Below are 18904 nucleotides of genomic sequence, written 5' to 3'. Positions count from 1 at the left end.
ATGTTAGATAGGCATTGCAACAACTAATAGTCAAAGAAATCGTATCGTAAATTATTGCAAATTGAGACATTATTTATGTGACAATTTTAGGGCGTTTTCTTATTTATTTATTATTTATGTGCTAAATATTTAAATTTTGTTATCTTTTGCAATCTTTGATGTGCGATTATTACGCATTTTGTTTATTTATTCAAAAATTCCGAGTTTTATTACGCAGAAATATGTTTTATTTAAATGTTGTGTTTTTAAATCAATAAAATTATTTGAAACTGCAAGAATTAATAAAAGTTGATCTAGTTTATGTCAGATTCAATTAAATATTAATATTATACGCTTAATTTGAGGTTATGTCAACGCAAAATATTATAATATAAAATTTTTACCACAAGTGTGTAAAATAATCACTTTAGCAAGGTTAATTATAAACAAAAATTAGCAATATACTAAAGTTAATTTTCTAATTGTCCGTTTTTTCAAGTCACGTTTTTTTTCCTTTTGTAAACTTAAAAGCTCACGAGTAAATAATTAAATTAACAATTTAATTCAACACTGCACGCCTTACATAACATGCTATAGTGTTTAGTGTTCAAGTTGTCTGATAAATGGCAGTGGAATAGCAACAAACTAAAACAATGTGTAAAAAAAGCGGCGAGCTGCCTGCTGCGTCGGTGAGTCGGCAATAAAATTTATAACAATTGAATTACGTTTACCTGCTCGATCAAATCAAAACGAATCAACTTGTTGCGGCATTTTTATTACGTGAATGGATATTTAACTGTTTATTGTTTTAGTTTGCTATTAAAAGCATAACTAGATTAACAAGAATAATTCTACATGAAAATATTTATATTGTTTTAGCTTATGAAGTTTTTAAATTAACACAAATTTTACATTAAAAATTTTAGTTATAAAACTTAATAAAAAATATTTTTTTTAATTTTTAACTTTTTTGAAAATATTTAAATATTTATATATTTATTATTCATTTAATAATGTAATTCTTATATTTCTTGCAAATGCCATGAAAAAAATGATAAGTAGAACACTTGACCACCACTCGAATAAAAAAATAAGTAAACTTTTGGTCCTCCCCCAAAATGAAGCCTGATATAAATACGAAGAAGTGGCCCATTGCAATGTTCCAAACGTGTCGTGCCCGCCACTCGGTCAGCGCAATCGAAAGTGACACGAAAATCGAAAAAATAAGGACAAGCAAGCAAGACACTCTCGATCGCATCGGCGTCGGTGACTTCAATGCGCGCGTATTACTCGCCGAACGCGCGAAGAGAAAAGAAGGGGAGGAAAAGCCGCCGTGGTGCCTATACGCCGAGCGTACCGCGCCGACCATCAACAGTTGGTCCTTGCACGGTGTACGCGTCTGGATGCACCGAGTTCTTCATGTCCAGCCAACCAAAGTCACTCAGTTAAACAATTGAGCCACCAACAAAAGAAAACTGCATAAATCAGTGCAACTGAAGAACGTTTCGGACGTGTAGTGTCGCGTATAGTATACTAAGTGCCATATTAAGGACAATTTTACAGAGACACATCATGATTACAACACGGTAAGCGTAATAACAATTAAAATTAATGTGAAAATATTTGACTTATGATATTTAAAAAGATTTACAACATTTTCGACGCATAAATAACTACTTCTTGCACAATAATTGTACTTTGTGAGCTTTACGCAAAGCGCACGATGCATCGGACGAAGAGAAGATTTTAATTACTATGAGTTACCACACAATTACCACATGTCTAATCATACACTTTAACTGCACACCGCAAATATCTAACATTCAATGTTAATTCGATCGAATAAATAAATAAAAAACATCGATACAGTCCATCAAACTCTATAAAATAGTTTAACAAGTAACGCTCGATTTGTTTAATCGTTCAAGTACACTTGCACATCATTAACTTTGGAATTAAATCATTATTTACACTATTCAACAAATAAAACAAGTTTTTTATAGTTATAAATCCTTAAAAAATCAAATGCCAAAGTGTTTATGTAACAAAAAAAAAATGATCTAAAAAATTTAAATGTCAAATTACAAGTTCACTCGCGTAATCAGTCGAGAGATAAATGGCGATTACGAAAAGTTGCATTTGCATCATTATAAATATGAATTAGCATAATTATCGCTTTCTATCGCTCAACATAACCGATTGAGGCAGATCTACTAATGGTTGAATATAAATATCGATCTATTTTACTCACGATACAGTTAGTTATTTGTTGCGTAGGTCCGCCCATGTCCAAAATTATAAACCTGTTTATTCAAGTACTTTTTTTGTTAATTAATTATATAAAATTAGTATGTAAATCAACCAAGTTTAGCCTTTTTTTCGTTTTATTTTAGTTTTCATAGTTTTTTCACGTTTTGGCAACAAAAAAATTTGATTTTTTCTTTGGATTTGCATAAAATTGCAGATTTTTTAAAACCATTCAATGAGAAAATAATTTTTCCTTAAATTATTATGTTTAGATGTATTGTATTTTTAATAATTACATAGATATTCCAATTTTATTGAAATCATCAGAAGGAAACCAAACAATTTGTTGCTGTAATTTAAGTTTAGTAAATGTACGAGTCAATATTGTTATCCTGTCATTGACATTCAACAAGCACAAAATTGATTGTCGTTAAAGAAAGAAATGGAACAGTTCAAAGCGTTACGGTTTGATGGACGCGCCGGTATTCGTGTCACATTGTGATTCATCAATTTTAGCAGCACTATAACTTTAATAAATCTAATAATTTCGAACAACTTTAACATTTAACGTATGCCCAAATATATAAAATTAAAATATTTCTCAAAAAATTGTGGGTGAACGTCTAACATTGAAATTCCCAGCTTAATTTATTCACAAAGCAATCAATTTGTCATAAAAACTGATAGATATCTCGCTGCAACTTAAAATATTGTTGTTGAAACGTCGAGCCCACTTCCGCAACCAATTCTTTTCGGCATCCATAATCGTAAAATTTAACATTGACATAATAATATTGCAATATTTACGTTTAAAAAACTTGTTATATATTAAATTAATTTATTTAATATGGTTGCTTGTTAATGAACCGTGTGTGCCAAAAATTGCCCGTCGGCGATCTCCTAAAGAGTTTCAACTTAAAGAGCAAAAGTGAGTGCAAGGACGCCGCACAAAAAAAAATAACCAGAAATTTACAAAATTTAGGAAAGAAAACATCATTTAATTTGACAAGTTTAAAAATTTGGACGACAACTTAACAGACTTCTGTAAATTGTTTCAAGTCATGAAAAAATCTATTGTTTTGCGTGTTTAGCGATGCTCGAGAAAGTGCATGCATAAACAAACAAAGCAACGGTGAATCAGTGAAAACATGCTCTAAATATTTAAATAATGGCACACTGACAACGCTTGTTGGTCACGTGCGTTTGAACTCGAGAGATATTCCACGAAAACATAAAAAATAACAGCACATAACCACAGATAATCTTAGAAAGTTCAATTGTTGGAATAAAATTGCAGATATATTGATATATTTACATAAATAACGATGTCGTGAAGACATAAACATTGAATCATAATTTAATGCATCTGTCACGAGTTAAACAATTTCTAAATGAAAATAAAACTGAAGCCGCATATTTGCAAATAAAAGTAATTACAGTACAATTACGGAATTTATGTCCACACATTAATATTACCACATGATTGTATAACACATAACATAAAACATTTTAGGCGATGATAAACATACATAGAAACATATAGTCATAAAGATTTATCGATTATTGCAATAATATTCATATATCATTGGCACCTAAAGGCAGAAATTGATTTATTTCATCTTAATTCATTGTTTTTCGTGTGTAAATGTTTTTATACGTGCTTAAGTGACATAATTCTAATAAAATACGACCACATATGAATTTTACAAAATATGTGCGTATGTATGGTTGCGGTGTGACCTGATCGACAACGAAAATTGCGCAATTTTTACTCTAGATTTGGGACAATGTCAAACTCCTTTTACTCTCGCATTGCGATATGTCTGCTGGTGCTTATAACATGAGGAGCATACAGACGAGTATTACGTCGATAATCTTTGTATTTATCTATTGATTCGACTACCAAATTGATTTTTTTGTGTGTTCAGAATGAAAAAAACGAACTTGAACGTGGCTCTGACTTTATTTACTCATTGTGAAACGTTTAATATTTTTTTGTTGACTTTAATCATGTTAAATAAACAATGGCTTAGTATTTTGTAGTAAGTACTTGACTTATGTCTATTTTAAGGTGTTAAGACACCTTTGGAAAAATCAAAAACTTTTTTCTTTTCTCAGAATTACTTTTACTGTTAAAACAAAAGTAAACCTAAAGAAATATTGGCTTTATTGAGTTTTAGTCTTTGTATGCCGGAAATAATCCGTATGGTATTCAACGTGTTTAGACTATTGAGTGTTTTGACAGTTTAGTTTTAGTTTTAACTACATTTGTTTTGTACATTTGTATGACTTGCACATTCTTTCACCAGAGACACACACAAAAGACATAAGAAAACTGATTAATGCGATGGCAATCGCCATCACGTCTTCATAAACTCGATTCGGATTTCTTTCATTCCTTCATTCTTTCACTTTCGTCGTCGCTCTCTCGTCTTTTATTCGTTTTTTTTTGCCTTTTATTGTACATCGTAATTACCCGCCAGTGAACCGGAAGTAAAATTTGACAATGATTATTGCCCAACACAAAAAAAACTGGATTTTTTTGTTGTTGAATAATTGCGTAAGTTAACGATGATCTAATATGTAAAGATTTATTGGTGGGTTTTCGTTTGGAGCGTGAGAAGTGCAATAAATTCGCGACTTTTTCAACCGGTGACCTTTCAGACACAAGAAACAATCACAATCGCCCATTACATGAGAATATAGCATTCGTTGTATATTAAAATAATCGAGTTAAATTGAGTTTTTATTTCGTGGTTGTTCCTTTCGAATAAACTTGAAACGCTGTGTGCACTTTGGCGACAAGAAAAATGCAGCGCACGAAAACGCTTTCTTATCTCATTAACTCAACGACTTTTCAAGTCGAGTACTGCGCTGACTTTCATTCGAATATAGAGCAAAACTGGACAAAAATTACAGAAAAGTAAAAGGCCAACAGTCTCCATATAGTTAATTGCCACGTTTTAATTTTACAATCAGTCAAAATACTCATTTAACTTGTTTATCAGCCATTGAAACGTCACAGTTTCAAATTTAACTGTGAAATTATGTATTGATAGTGAAAGGTTTATCGAGACTTTGAATTTTCTTTGTTCGAGCGAAATTCCAAGCAGCGAGTGTTCAATAACCACGAAAATTATCTCTCAACTTGACGTGCGTCTTGATGTGCAGATGGTGTTTACTCTGCTTGGATTGAACACGCGAGAAGAGCAGAAGATCATCCTCGGTACATCTATACGCTTTCACTTTCTTTTCCTCCACGTTACTTTTGTTGCAGTTGAATATTCAGACGCAAAACATTCTTCTATATTGCATATTACTAGATATCTACATTAAAGACGCATCGCACATAAATTTATTCCTTCGACGATTATTTAATAAGGTACTACGACTTCTAGCAGGCTTGGCAACTATTTACAACTACTGCGAATCTGGAATTCAACGAATAAATTATTTCCGGGATGTTTTGTTCGAGTAAAACGATCGAATCATTGAAAATCAACGAAAATAAACCCGGAGAGATTGAGATGTATTGAGCATTCAAAAGAAAGTATTATAATAATTTGTATAGACAGGAAAACACGCAAAATAACAATAAATCAAAAACGTTCAAGATATCAAGTTGATGGTAAAACTATAGATCACAGACAAAAACTTATTGATTAATGAAGTTGAGCGCAACGTTTTTGTTTTGTGTGTGGTCTACATCATAATTTACAATTCAAACATTACGTGATGAAAGTTCAAAAAATTCGCAAGCATCATAAATTATTAAGAAAACATAATTTACTGACATTTGTGAGAGATTTACGAAGACGATGTTAAAAATATCTAGAAATTATGATGTAAAATGTTGCGTAATAAAATCAATCAAAGTTGGAGTTATTTAATTATTGAAAGAGTTCTGCACAAAAGAAAACACTAATGTTTTGTGATTTATGTAGTTTATATGAATGCATAATAATGAATTACAGTTAGAATAAGCGGTAGGTGTAAGTAGGAGTTTAAGTATTGTTAAGAAAACAAAACGATTCAATAATTTACAATAAGTAAATCCGTTATGGTAGTATTTGTCTCCATAACTGTACATAACTCGACACAAAATATTCACGAGAGTAAATTGAGCGAATGTTAGTTGACTTGTTTGTTTACTCGTACACCTCTTTCATGCACAATGTACAGAACCAGTTTTGATAACACTTTGCAGTGTTACTGTTTATATATCAAAATAAAATATAGATTTTGTCGCAAGAATAAAATTTAAAATGTATTCTCATTTTTCTTCGATTTTGCAAATATCTCATAAATAAAAAGCTATAGAGAGAAACAGCTTGAAAATTCTCAATCTTTAGGAAATCGTTTAAAAAGTACAATATTAAAGTCTGCAAGATTACGATTAATGCCGTGTTCAGCGCAAGCAACAAGAATGTAATTAGTTAGTCGCGGTCAAAACCTAATAAATATATAAAAGTAAAATGATTTCATCATGATGTGCTGACGTGGCAGTAATAAATCGATTAATTTATTAATTTTTGCCTTCACGGCGGTGTCGTCGCAAGGTCCCAATAAACCAGTATTAACCGACGTGATTCGAGGCACAATTAAGTATAATATACATAATACGCGTAATGAGGCGAGTAATACAAGAGTAATGTAAGAACGAATGGTGATTACCTGAAAAGAGCAGCCCGAGAAGTCGAAGCAACGATCTAGAATATGCCATGAACTGCATTAACTGAGGTGAATCGAGTCGTAAACGGTGCAAGACGCACATTGTACCGGTTCGCGCACACGAGCGTTGGAACAAATAGATAAACAACTGTGCACGAAGAAAAAGATGAGATAAGACGAAACGCGTGAGTCTGCGACGCGTGCGCTCATCGCTGCAAACGCAGCAAACTGAGTCAAGGACGCGCGCAACGAGAACAAGCGACATGCGCGCCAAAAGAAACATTACTCATCTTTAAACGTCGCGAGATTTAAATTTCAAAAAAATAATTGTAACTATTACAGTTAAATCAATTATGAAATTTATTGATATTTATGCATCACGTTTGTGCTGTTATTGAACCGCCAACGCCATAAGAAGCACAAATGAATGCAAATGCAGAGTTATTGCTTAACGCCGCTAATGGTCATCCGTTAATCCGCTAATCGGTTCGTACATGCCTACAACATTATTATAACAATGTGGATTCGCATTAATTCAGTTGAACATCCGTTCTGTTTTAATAAATGAAACGACACCTCAATCACGTTTTCTTGCACGTTGCGCACATGTCGCAACTGTTTGTGATTACAAAAGATTTAATTAATTAATAACTAATAGAATTAATATTACAAACATGCAAAATCATGTTTCTATCAATTGATTGACTTAGTATTACATAATTTTTTTTTCTTGAATATAATAACTATGTGCCAACATAGAAGAATTCGAAAATATTTCTGTGCCAGTGGATCATGATAATTGCTCGTTAACATTTCGTCAGTAATGTTTTGTCACGCTCAGGTGGAGTAGTTGAAGTTGTACGAATTTAATGCGTGGTTAATGATTTAATTAAGCGTGAAAACGAATGTTAACGTTACTAAAACACCGATAAAAATCGTTTTTAATTTATTTCTTTGTTTTAGGTGGTGCATTGCACCGCTGGCGCTGTTTATCAACGCCATTGCCGCCATTCAATACACCCCCATTGATTTGAATACTGCTGGTGGCCTCGGAGGTGACTCCGACTGTGCCCTGCTACTCAACGGTCCAGGCAGATCGAGCCAATTTGACTACACTTATAATTTGTTACGAGGAAACAATCCGTGAGTTGTGAATTTGTTTTGTTTTGATTAATGTTTTGCGTGAAAATGTAATCCCTGTATATTGGCGCAACGGATTATGATGAAAATCGTTCGCAAATATTACCACATGCGTACAAAGCATTGTTGTTTGTTAACTAGCTGGGAATTGTATTATCTAACTGTAACTGCGCTTATTACACGCTCGTGAGATGTGTTATGAAGTGTGTGAGAATCTAGATTACGTCGAACTAATTAGCTTTTTTTTCATTATGCAAAGGAGACGTTCCAATTTGTTGGTGATGTGGATATGATGGATTAAGCGTTCTATTTTATTTTTTGAATGATATTAAGCACACAGTAGATATAAAACGCGGATTTTTGGTTATTATGCGCCATCTATGCATAAAAAATCTAACTATGTAAAAATCTGTAATATTTCGATTTTAATTTCTTCTTCTTCTTCAATCAATAATTTATATTATTATCCCATTTATATTTAGATATAATGGTCCCCACACTTGTATAACATATGATGCAGTCAACCAAGCCTATTTAGATGCCAGAAAGCGCATTCGTAAGTTAATCTATCACTTCAAATCATTAGTATCCTAAAAAATGATGTTTTTTAGATGTATCTCAACCTCACGGTGAATACAAACCGGAAGACGTCGCTACAGTCGGCGAACTTTCCCTGGACATCAGTCTGAATCTCGCCCGTACCTATGGTCTTTCCTACGAAGACATCGAGAAAGGGTTACCGTTAATTGACACCTCTAAAACGTTGATGAGAGAAGTCTGCCCTCCATACCTCTCCAATGTGGAATGTCGCGCTGGCAAATACCGTAGAATCGATGGTCTTTGCACCAATCTTGAGCACCCAACCTGGGGCGCTACTAATGTCCCTTTCACGAGGTTGATTGGTCCCTTGTACGCTGATGGTATGCAAGCACCACGTATTTCAGTAACCGGAAATGATCTTCCTTTATCACGAGTTGTCTCCCGCACTATGCATCCCGATGAGGGTTTCCATGATCATGCTGGTACTGTGATGGTCATCGCTTGGGGTCAATTTATGGATCACGATTATACTCTGACTGCCACACCTTTAGATCCTCGTAATCGTAACGATCCGGAAGAGTGTTGCCATCGTCCACCCCACCTAAAACATCCATATTGTAACGAAATTCGAATTCCAGAAGACGATTACTTCTTCAGGTTGTTTGGAGTTAAGTGTATGGACTTTGTGAGGTCTTTCCCATCGCCGCGACCAGGTTGTAGATTAGGTTCAAAGGTTCCCTTCAATACACTGACAGGTGTTATTGATGGTAATACTATTTATGGTGTTACTGAAAAGTTCTCCAGGAAACTACGTTCTGGATATGGTGGTAAACTGAGAATGAATCCAGTATTTGCTGAGTACGGTTTGAAAGAACTGTTGCCATTGAAGTTGGACATTCCTGATGAGGGTTGCACTCGTCCCAATGCATCTATGTACTGTTTTGAAGCTGGAGAGATTCGTGTAAATGAGCAATTGATTCTGACTTGTATGCACACGTTGATGGCTCGTGAACACAATCGTCTTGCCGAAGGTCTTACCCAAGTAAACCCGCATTGGGATGATGAAACTCTCTTCCAGGAAGCCAGACGTATTAACATCGCCCAGATCCAACACATCACTTATAATGAATTCTTGCCCATCCTCTTGGGTAAAGACGTCATGGAGAAGTTTGGTATTCTTTTACAAAAGGACGGATATTGGGATGGTTATGACTCTAATGTCAACCCTAATGTGATTGATGCATTTGCCGCAGCTGCTTACCGTTTTGGACACTCTCTTCTCCCAACCGCAGTTGAACGTTGGAGCAAAGCGCATAAATTCATCGCCTCCAAACGTCTCTCAGACCTTATCCGCAGACCTTTTGATTTGTACAGAGCGGGCATTTTTGATGAATACCTTATGGGACTTATGAACCAAGTTGCTCAAGCTATGGACGATTCAATCACTCAAGAAGTCACTAATCACTTATTCAAGAAAATCGGAGCACGTTTCGGCATGGATCTTGTCAGTTTCAACATGCAGAGAGGTAGAGAGTTCGGTATCCCCGGTTACATGGAGTACAGGAAATTCTGTGGACTTCCTGGTGCCAGCACTTTTGATGAACTCTTTGGATCAATGCCCAATGAAACCGTTCGTCGTTACACTAGCATTTTCGAGTAAGACATCTAAAAATTTTCTCCTAAAACAACAATAATAATATTTATTTCAATCTTCAGACATCCCAGTGATGTGGATCTATGGTCCGGTGGTGTTTCTGAGAAACCTCTTCCTGGCAGTATGCTGGGACCTACATTCGCTTGCATTATTGCGACCCAATTCAGTTATTCAAGGCGTGGTGATCGTTTCTGGTATGAACTGCCCAATCAACCATCATCTTTCAGTCCTGAACAACTTCAGGAAGTACGCAAGGCTCGTCTTGGTCGCATCATCTGCGATAATACCGACTTGATTGATACCGTACAACTTTACCCGATGGTGTTACCCGATCATGAAATGTAAGTGGATTTTCTTATAAACAAGTTCAAATCTTATCAATTCTCGCTTGATTTTAGTAATCCACGTGTGCCATGTAAGAGTGGCGTGATCCCATCAATTGATCTAAGCAAATGGGCCGAGTACCCGCAACAAAACTTTGCGTACGATCCAATATTGGGCAAGAAATAAAACAGTTACAATCGTCGATTGATGCAAACCTTCTCAATCGACTTACTCAAGACACAAACATTTATAATATTTGTACAGTTGCCATTTTTAAATTATTATATTTTCATACATTTATACTTATATATAATATTATATTGTACCTATTATCTATTTCTATTTACACTTAAAGATTAAACTCTTCATTCACGTATGGTATTCCCGCGATAGTAAATTGAAAACGCAGACGACGAAAATTCATCATACAAGGTTCTACCTCATGTTTCCAATTCAGATAATTGTAAATTTGTATATACATCAACCAACAACTTGCTACTCATTCGAACACACTTTGTAATGTGAATGGAAAATTAATAAACGAAGATTTGCGTTGCTGCAAAGGTATTTTTATTTGTTTTTCAATGGCCAACAGTGTATCCGTAAATCTTATTTGGAATAATTGGCAATTTAGATTGTTATTTGTAAGAAGATAAAAATGTAACGTAAAATTTCAACATAAAATCTATAAAATCATTAATACATATAGTGTAGGATCACACCAATGGTTAGGAACAAAAGAGAGGGCACTGCCACATTTGCACCGTCATCTGTATCACCCGGATTAGTGTACTTGCATTCTGCGTCGCCGGGCATACCAAAGTACTTAGCCAATGGATTGAAATATTCCAAAAGCGCACAGGCATCCAACTCATCCGTACCTGTAAACTTCTTTAGTACTTCTGGCCATGGTTTGCTCTTACCCAACGACAATGCCTCTCTGCAAGAAAATAATAAATATTATGCTAACTTATGAAACCGTGTCTAGGAAATTATCAAAAGCTACGTACGTTAGCAATTTACCAGCTTCTTCACTTTTGTAGAAGTCACACTTGTGCAGTGGTGGGCTCTTCGTGACAGGGTCGTACTGTTTGGCAGCAATGCAAAGACTACGATAGAATTGGAACTGCAAGATATGGCTGACAAAGTAACTAATGTACTGACTATCAGCGGCAACGTGGTATTTTGCACCTGGGTCAAAGAAGTCAGGGTCTTTATGCTCTACAGGTGACTTGATGAGCTGGTACTTCTCCCTAGTTAGTAAATTATTACACGTGAGTCACATAATTTTATTGTTGGTATTTAGATACTCTTACCGAAGCTCCCACCAATGTTTGTTCCAATCCTCTTCTTTAGTTGTTCCAGCGAAGACATCCCAACGCCATTTATCAATCAGCAAACCGAATGGAAGGAATGCAATTTTCTCCAGAGCCATGCTCATCAAAGTATTAATACTTGCTTCTTCAGAATCTTTGTAATCAGCGGGCAATAGTTTGATTTCTTTTAAGTGAGCAATGCTCTGTACTGATAACGCAATGGTATCACCGACAGCCTCATGGAAGCCTGGATTCGCACCATCGCGGAAAGCAATCGGTTGATCCTTATACAAAATGTAATACTGAATATGGCCCATTTCGTGGTGAACAGTAACAAAGTCTTCCTGATTTACAACGGTACACATCTTAATGAGGAAGGTCTTCTTGTCACAAAAGTCCCAGGCGGATGCGTGGCACGTGACTTCTTTGTTATCTGGTTTTTCGATCATACTAGGTGGCTTGTAGGATACTTCATTGCTGGACAGGCCCAAAGACGTATAAAACTCATTCGCGGTTTCAAACATTTTCACCACCGTGTATCCTTGCTTTTTCAACTCTACTGTTATATCAACATTACTTGCTTCCGGGTACGGTTTCAAAAGTGAGTCCAGGTTGATCCACGTTTGAGCCCACATGTTGCCGAAAACGTGCGCTGGAAGTAAACCATCCTCACCAACCGCTAACTTATCTTCAAAGCGTTCCTTCAGTTTGATGCTGGTGTGATTGTGCAGGGCTTTGTAAAGTGGTGTAACTTGTTCCCAGATTGTATCAAGCTTCTCTTGAAACTTGTCCGTTTCAAAACTGTCACGCCAGTATTCCCCCGCATCGTCAAATTCATTCAGCTTGGCTACTTTGTTGCTCAGTTCCACATAAGTGGAGTAATCACCACGCATCTTCTTACCACTAGCTTTGTGCCATTCATCCCAAACGTATTGCAACTCATCGTAATCCTCCATTTTAGCAAGGATATCTTCAATATCTAATACAAAAAAATTATGTATAAAATAAACAATTTAAACAGACTTGCATGTTTTTAAATTTACCTGGTGTCAAAGGAATCTTATCGGCTTCATCACAAGTTCCTGACGTCCCATATGGACAGATCTTAGCAGTGCTGTAAATCTTTTCCATTTTACTAATTGTTTCGGTGAGTGTTTTCAGATCAGCTTCCTCGAGAGCCGCCGATCCTTGCTGTTTCAGGTCTTTGAGCATGCGCCTTACACTCGCATCTTTAACATCAGGTAAACTCACGTCTTTGAACCATTTGTCATAGACACTTTTTTCGAATTGCGCAGTTTCCAACGCAACTTCAGTGATTGTTTTAGCATTCTCATCATTTATATCTGTCGCATAATTCCATGCTGCCACTGATGACTTGGTACATGCCGCCGATGCTTTCTTTTCATAATCGCCCTCGATAAATTTCGAGAGCTCCTCTTCGGTAGGCGCTGCTGCGTGTGCTAACGTTAAGCACGCCAGGAATATAATCTAATCGAAAAATTGTCAGCATTATTATCATTCATCGACGAAGAATTCGCTGAATGTTAAAGTTATGTTTACGATAGCAAAGCGATAAAATTAAATACACACGAACATTACAACCGGAATATTTTGCAATTTACTTACATATATGTGTCGACCCATGATGTGAGTTAGCTTGAAATGCGCATCCAATTAAATCTGCATTGAAATAAATAATGTTAAGTAATCTCGTCTGCATGCAGAGTGGGAAAGTGAGAATTAGAAATTACCAGTGGGTCTGTCACTCGATTGACGAACTTGTTTTCGCGTTCACACAACGTGCGCGGCGCGTATCACCTGCAATCTGGAAAGTGAAGCCGCTCCATGGCAATATTTATAGCGTTGTATTGTCGCGTCCTGCGCAGATAGTTTTTAATCACATGACATGCACTCTGGTTATTTAATGCGCTCAAGTTTTTCGACAGCCGGCTTACAATTAACTCAAACAGCACTGATAAACGCTGATAAGCGTAATGTCGCTGAATTTTGCGCGAGCTGAAAATATGTGCGATGTACCCGCCATTTGGATTTTCAATATGCTCAATTCCCAATACGAAATTGGGCAACTCTAATAACAAACTCAATTCGTAATAACAATCCGAGTTTCTATTATTAGCCTTCCAGTGGTCCGGCCTCGGTTTAGCTTCAAGCCACGAACAGTTACGAATTGCAGCTTTCTGACCTGCTGCGGCTGAGCAGGTACATAATACTCGTTAATTCTTTGTTGTTCGGACGTTTATTGAAAATAAATGAATTGCAAATGCGACGAAACCGATTTGAACTAGAAAATAATCGTTGACAAACAGAATATAATGATTTTAACATTAATTATGTACAATTTTTGTATCTATATTACCGATTTAGCCACTCAAAACACATAAAAATTTTATTGCGTGCTCAAAAACACGTATTAAAAATTTTTCAATTAAGGCATATTGGAAAATATGTTATAAATGGATCAATTTTATAAAAGATTAGATAAAACTAATTAAATCAGTCCCTCTTTGTTCAAGCAAAATGTTATTTCGGGCACAGTACTTATTTCCTTCGCATGTTAATTATCTATTTTACGATAACTGATTAATCAGTGTATAAATGGATACTGAGTTTTTGAGAACCTGGAAAATAACGTTATTACTTTGGTAAATATATAGATACATATAATATCAGCGCGCACGGTAACAAATAAAAGTAAATCAAAATCCAATGTTTCGCACATTTTGAGCTCGCTGAATGACAAATTATAGTAATTGCGCATAGTTTACTTCAAAATCATTTTAATTGTATTTTTTTCATGAATGATAATAAAAATCAAAACACTATTGACTTTATTTGACACTTGTCATGAACGCATTTAATAATTTCACCGATTTTTCTGAGTCCCAACGCTTTAAAGTACAAGAATCATGGGCAAAGATAAAATTAGATCGCGGATTATATTCCGAACGTTTTTTTGGACTTCTTATTACTCGACCAGACATATACGTCTTCTTTCAAAGCCCCGGATTATACCTCATCGAAGGCAACATCAAAAATCATGCGAAATTGATCGTCAAAGTGTTAGATAATATTGTGCTCAGTTTATTAGACAATGTCGATTTTGAACGTCTGTTTTTCGAAGTTTGTGTTCCGCATGGTGAACTACACATTACTCTCGAACAATTTATGTACGCAAGTGATTGTTTGGTACAAGCCGCAATAGAATATTTCACTTCTTCGGAGCAATTAGAAGCTTGGAAAACGTTTTGTACCCTTCTGGTCACAGCCATGTTTGATTATTGCAGTGCTAAACGAAATGAACGATACAATCGATACAATCAATACAAACGGAAGACAATTGTGACCGAAAGAGTATTTAAAACCATCAAAAAAGAACACTATACAATCGATTTACGAACGTGTCAGATCGTATAATATTTATTGAGATAATTGATTGATTAAAGTGTACATAGAAACTGAAGATTTAACAACCTGAAAATAACATGTATTAGTAAAATAAACAAAAAAATAAATTAATTCATACTGTGACGAATAAAATCAAATTTAAATCTGACATGTTTCCAACGCGGAATGTTTTTATATTCTGTGATCGTTGCATGATAAAACAAAGATCCCGGCGTAGTTGTGATTGTCCTGTTAAGTACCAGTCGACTTCAAACGCATCTTTTGCTATACTTTGCAACTAAAATAAGATTATTACTAGTGTAAAGTATTTAGTATTCCGTCGAGTGTACTTTATCGTGAGTTATTGTTCCACCAACGCTGAAAAGAAGCAATTCCGTAACAATTGACATGTAAAGCATTATATAATGCAAGTGTTCATTATCAGGTGGAATTCTGGAGTAAAAGTAAATATTGATAAGAAATAATAAAACTGTTAAATATTGTTTACCCGTCAACGGTTGACATGTAGAGGCAAAACGTCATCGACCCCAATGAGCAACAGAATTGAGCCAAAAGAATAATACAAGTTAAACTGTTTACTTCTTTGACAAAACTTAAAAATAAATATTAATTGTTATTTTATGTTGTGATCAAAAAGATTTGATATTACTTCATGATCATATTATGTTGATCAACTATTTCCTTCAAGTTTTCCCTTCTTAATTTCATCAGAACTTCACTTTCCGGATGAACTAATAAAAATAGTTGTCTGAAAGCATTTGCAAGTTGTTCACTGCCAATGTAAATATATGTGACGCAGGAGACGAAAATGTAATCAAAAGCGAATGCAGTCGGCAATGCCTGCGCAAACATAAAAAATGTCTGCCAGGACAAGACCATTCGATAGCATAAAATATTTGTTTGATAATCGCATAAATCGTAGCCTTTGTAAATTAATATGTTGGAATCAGCAGTGATGACTACATATAGCATAAGGCCAACACTAAACATCACGAAAATAGTAAAAACTATTGCAAATATATAGACAAATCGAAACACTTATTCAGCTTTTACTGCGCTTGCAGAACCGAATTTTCCAGATGACCAAAAGTTTTTAAACTCATTGAGGATTTTTGCGATTGTTTCTCGCATCGCTAATATTATTATGAGTTTGATGAAAATCTAAAATAAATTATTAGATCGGAATTTATTTCGGTACGGTAATAAATTGCTCACTGTGATATTTGCAGGTAATAACTCAAATTTCAACATGGTATTGACTCCTTCCCAGTGTAGTATCAACTCAAGAAGTGCCAGGAAAATATTTAAACCAATAGACACAACAGCAAATGTTGATAATATTTTACTGATGAGGTGATGTTGACCAGGAAGCAAACCAACAATTCGCAACAAGCCATGTGTTAATTTTAAAATATCTGCTGGTTCAAGAGTGTCGGATGCAGCAATTTTTTTAGACATCTTGTTACAAGATAGTATCTCATAATGAAAAGTATGTTGAGTTTTTCTTTGGCACGTGTATCAGTGATGAATTTATTCAAATGAGCAGTTTTTATAATTGCAACTTTTGTATGTGATTATTGATTAAATAAATGATTAAACTTTGGCTCGTTTTAAAATCGTACATCAGTTGCGCATTTATGTAATCATTATTTATGTAATAAATAGTACATAGTAACTGTAGAAAATAATGCATTACATATACGACTGAAATACACGTGTAGCTAGCGTGTAATTTGGTCAAGTGTTTTCCATATTTTGACCTTTGGTAACAAAAAATGCATTGCTTCAAAAATGGGTAGATAATGCACTTATATTGATGATTTATCATATTTACGTGCATTTGCCAAAACAGTAATAATAATCCTATCGGATTGCACAACATTGGAAATATTTTATGAGATTAATAGATAATATAAAAATAAAAATAGACCCAAACTATTTTTAAAAGGTTTACAAGTAAATATGTTAGATATAATAATATTTATTAGTTTGAACATTTACGACGTAAATAAGTGATTAATTAAAGTATACATTGATACTGATGTTTTGAGAATCTAGAAAGACGTATCAGTTTTATAAACATGAATATAATTTCTCCGTAAAAACCTACCGTTACAAATAAAACCAAATTTAAATTAGACAAGTTTCCAACTCGAAGAGTTTTTATATGCTGAGATCTTTGAATAATGAAACAAAGATCTTTGCGTAGTTGTGATTGTTCTGTTAATTACCAGTCGACTTCATACGCATCGTTTCCTACACTTTCCAACTAAAATAAAATCATTTACAATTTAAAAGTATTTTTTTTATTTAATCAAGTGTACTTTATCGTGAGATATTGTCCCACCAACACAGAAAAGAAGTATTTCTGTAGCGAATGACATGTAAAGCATAACGTAGCTCATAATCAGGTGGAATTCTATAACAGATATTGATAATGATGATAATTATTAAAGTGGTTGATTTTTTAAGTTTGTGTATTACCCATCTACAGTTGACATATAGAGGCAAAAAGTCAGCGATATCAATGAGCACCAAAATTGGACGAGAAGAATGATAGAACACAAATTATTTACCAATTTGATATAACTGAGGCAAAATAGTAAACTATTAGCAAAAATTTACCTTTGATGTATTGTAGGCTGAAGAGGACAAACATGTAACTCTTACATTTGCGACTTTTTCTTAATGTTTTTCATGATTTTCTGATTTTCAAAAATTAATTTACTACTACTATACAAAAGTCAAATGTTGTCCGCAAACGTTATTCTAATAATAAATATATTCAATGTTTTACTTTATGATCATATTATGTTGATCGACAATTTCTTTCAGGTTGTCTTTCCTCAATTGCATTAAAACATCATTTTCCGGATGAACTTCTAGAAAGAAGTGCTTGAAACCATTCGTAAGCTGTTCACTTCCAACGTAAACGTAGGTTATGCAGGTTAAAAAGAAAAAATCGAAAGCGTAAGCGATCGGTAATGCATGACAAAACAACGAATATGTTTGCCAATACAACATTAAACGATAACAAAGCAAATTCGTTTGATAATCGCATAAATCGTATCCTTTGTATATCACTACGTTTGTATCAGAAGTATAGACGACAAATGCCATTAAAACACAAGAAATCGCTACAAAAATAGCGAATACCATGGCGAATAAATACGCAAATTGAAAAACTTCATCAGCTTTTGCGGCGTTAGTAGAAGTAAACTTTTTCGGTGACCAAAAATGTTTGAATTCGTCAAAGATTTGTTTGACTGTTTTCTGCATAACTAGTATTATTCCTATTTTTGCTAAAACCTAGAGTAAGATATTTTATAGATACAGATCAAGTATTACGAGTATATTACTCACCACAAAATTTGCAGTTAAATATTCGAGTTTCATCATTGTGTTAATTCCATCAAAGTTAAGAACAATCTCGAGTAAACCAACGATAACATTGAAACACATAGATGTAATTGCAAATGTAGATAATATTTTACTCTTAATGTGATTCTGACCAGGCAACAAACCAACAATACGCAAGAAAACATTTGCTAATTTTAATATTTTAGTAGGTTCAAAAGTATCGGATGCAGTCATTTTATTAGACATC

General features: G+C 34.5%; 4 protein-coding genes and 1 long non-coding RNA gene across 5 annotated transcripts in view; 1 reads left to right on the top strand and 4 right to left on the bottom strand.

Moving 5' to 3' along the window:
* Positions 1–7090, bottom strand: part of MED18 (mediator complex subunit 18) — a 38799-nt gene extending 31709 nt beyond the window's left edge. The window contains exon 1 of the mRNA XM_065300139.1: positions 6901–7090. The gene's annotated coding sequence lies outside the window, so the exon portion shown is untranslated. The remainder of the gene's footprint in view (positions 1–6900) is intronic.
* On the top strand, positions 1271–11122 carry cysu (Curly Su). The gene is made up of 6 exons (XM_065300123.1): positions 1271–1565; positions 7861–8040; positions 8520–8593; positions 8649–10233; positions 10294–10572; positions 10630–11122. The coding sequence occupies exons 1-6, from the start codon at positions 1552–1554 to the stop codon at positions 10739–10741; spliced, it is 2244 nt and encodes a 747-aa protein (XP_065156195.1). The 5' UTR covers positions 1271–1551; the 3' UTR covers positions 10742–11122.
* LOC135790082 (angiotensin-converting enzyme-like) lies at positions 11109–13761 on the bottom strand. Its single transcript, XM_065300126.1, has 6 exons — positions 13623–13761; positions 13498–13551; positions 12915–13359; positions 11872–12850; positions 11566–11808; positions 11109–11495 (listed from the first exon to the last, which is right to left on the bottom strand). Exons 2-6 carry the CDS (start codon positions 13513–13515, stop codon positions 11252–11254), a joined length of 1929 nt encoding a protein of 642 aa, XP_065156198.1. The 5' UTR covers positions 13516–13551; positions 13623–13761; the 3' UTR covers positions 11109–11251.
* Positions 13762–15276: 1515 nt separating this feature from the next.
* LOC135790614 (uncharacterized) lies at positions 15277–16271 on the bottom strand. The gene is made up of 5 exons (XM_065300888.1): positions 15947–16271; positions 15785–15889; positions 15627–15729; positions 15416–15574; positions 15277–15363 (listed from the first exon to the last, which is right to left on the bottom strand). The coding sequence occupies exons 1-5, from the start codon at positions 16267–16269 to the stop codon at positions 15310–15312; spliced, it is 744 nt and encodes a 247-aa protein (XP_065156960.1). The 5' UTR covers positions 16270–16271; the 3' UTR covers positions 15277–15309.
* A 991-nt stretch (positions 16272–17262) lies between these two features.
* Positions 17263–18217, bottom strand: LOC135791157 (uncharacterized). The gene is made up of 4 exons (XR_010547949.1): positions 17923–18217; positions 17622–17716; positions 17408–17566; positions 17263–17351 (listed from the first exon to the last, which is right to left on the bottom strand). It is a non-coding gene; the product is annotated as an uncharacterized lncRNA (long non-coding RNA).
* Positions 18218–18904: the final 687 nt, after the last annotated feature.

This window comes from Atheta coriaria, unplaced genomic scaffold (genome assembly GCF_025399875.1).
Source record: "Atheta coriaria isolate IRGN ID8LTWV9N9 unplaced genomic scaffold, Caltech_Dcor_3.1 hic_scaffold_4_pilon, whole genome shotgun sequence".
Taxonomy (NCBI): domain Eukaryota; kingdom Metazoa; phylum Arthropoda; class Insecta; order Coleoptera; family Staphylinidae; genus Dalotia; species Dalotia coriaria.
This window is presented reverse-complemented; position numbering and strand designations above follow the sequence as displayed.

Excerpts from the sequence above, each read along its gene's own strand:
- LOC135790082 (XM_065300126.1), bottom strand. Across the intron at positions 12,851-12,914 it reads TAAGATTCCTTTGACACCAG|ATATTGAAGATATCCTTGCT; the intron begins GTAAATTTAAAA and ends TTTTTGTATTAG. Across the intron at positions 11,496-11,565 it reads GAAGCTGGTAAATTGCTAAC|AGAGGCATTGTCGTTGGGTA; the intron begins GTACGTAGCTTT and ends ATTTTCTTGCAG.
- cysu (XM_065300123.1), top strand. Across the intron at positions 8,594-8,648 it reads AGATGCCAGAAAGCGCATTC|ATGTATCTCAACCTCACGGT; the intron begins GTAAGTTAATCT and ends GATGTTTTTTAG. Across the intron at positions 10,234-10,293 it reads CGTTACACTAGCATTTTCGA|ACATCCCAGTGATGTGGATC; the intron begins GTAAGACATCTA and ends TTCAATCTTCAG.
- LOC135790614 (XM_065300888.1), bottom strand. The coding sequence starts at position 16,269 with ATGCTATATGTAGTCATCACTGCTGATTCCAACATATTAATTTACAAA. Across the intron at positions 15,890-15,946 it reads CAACATAATATGATCATGAA|TTTTGTCAAAGAAGTAAACA; the intron begins GTAATATCAAAT and ends TTTATTTTTAAG. Across the intron at positions 15,730-15,784 it reads TACATGTCAACCGTTGACGG|AATTCCACCTGATAATGAAC; the intron begins GTAAACAATATT and ends CTTTTACTCCAG.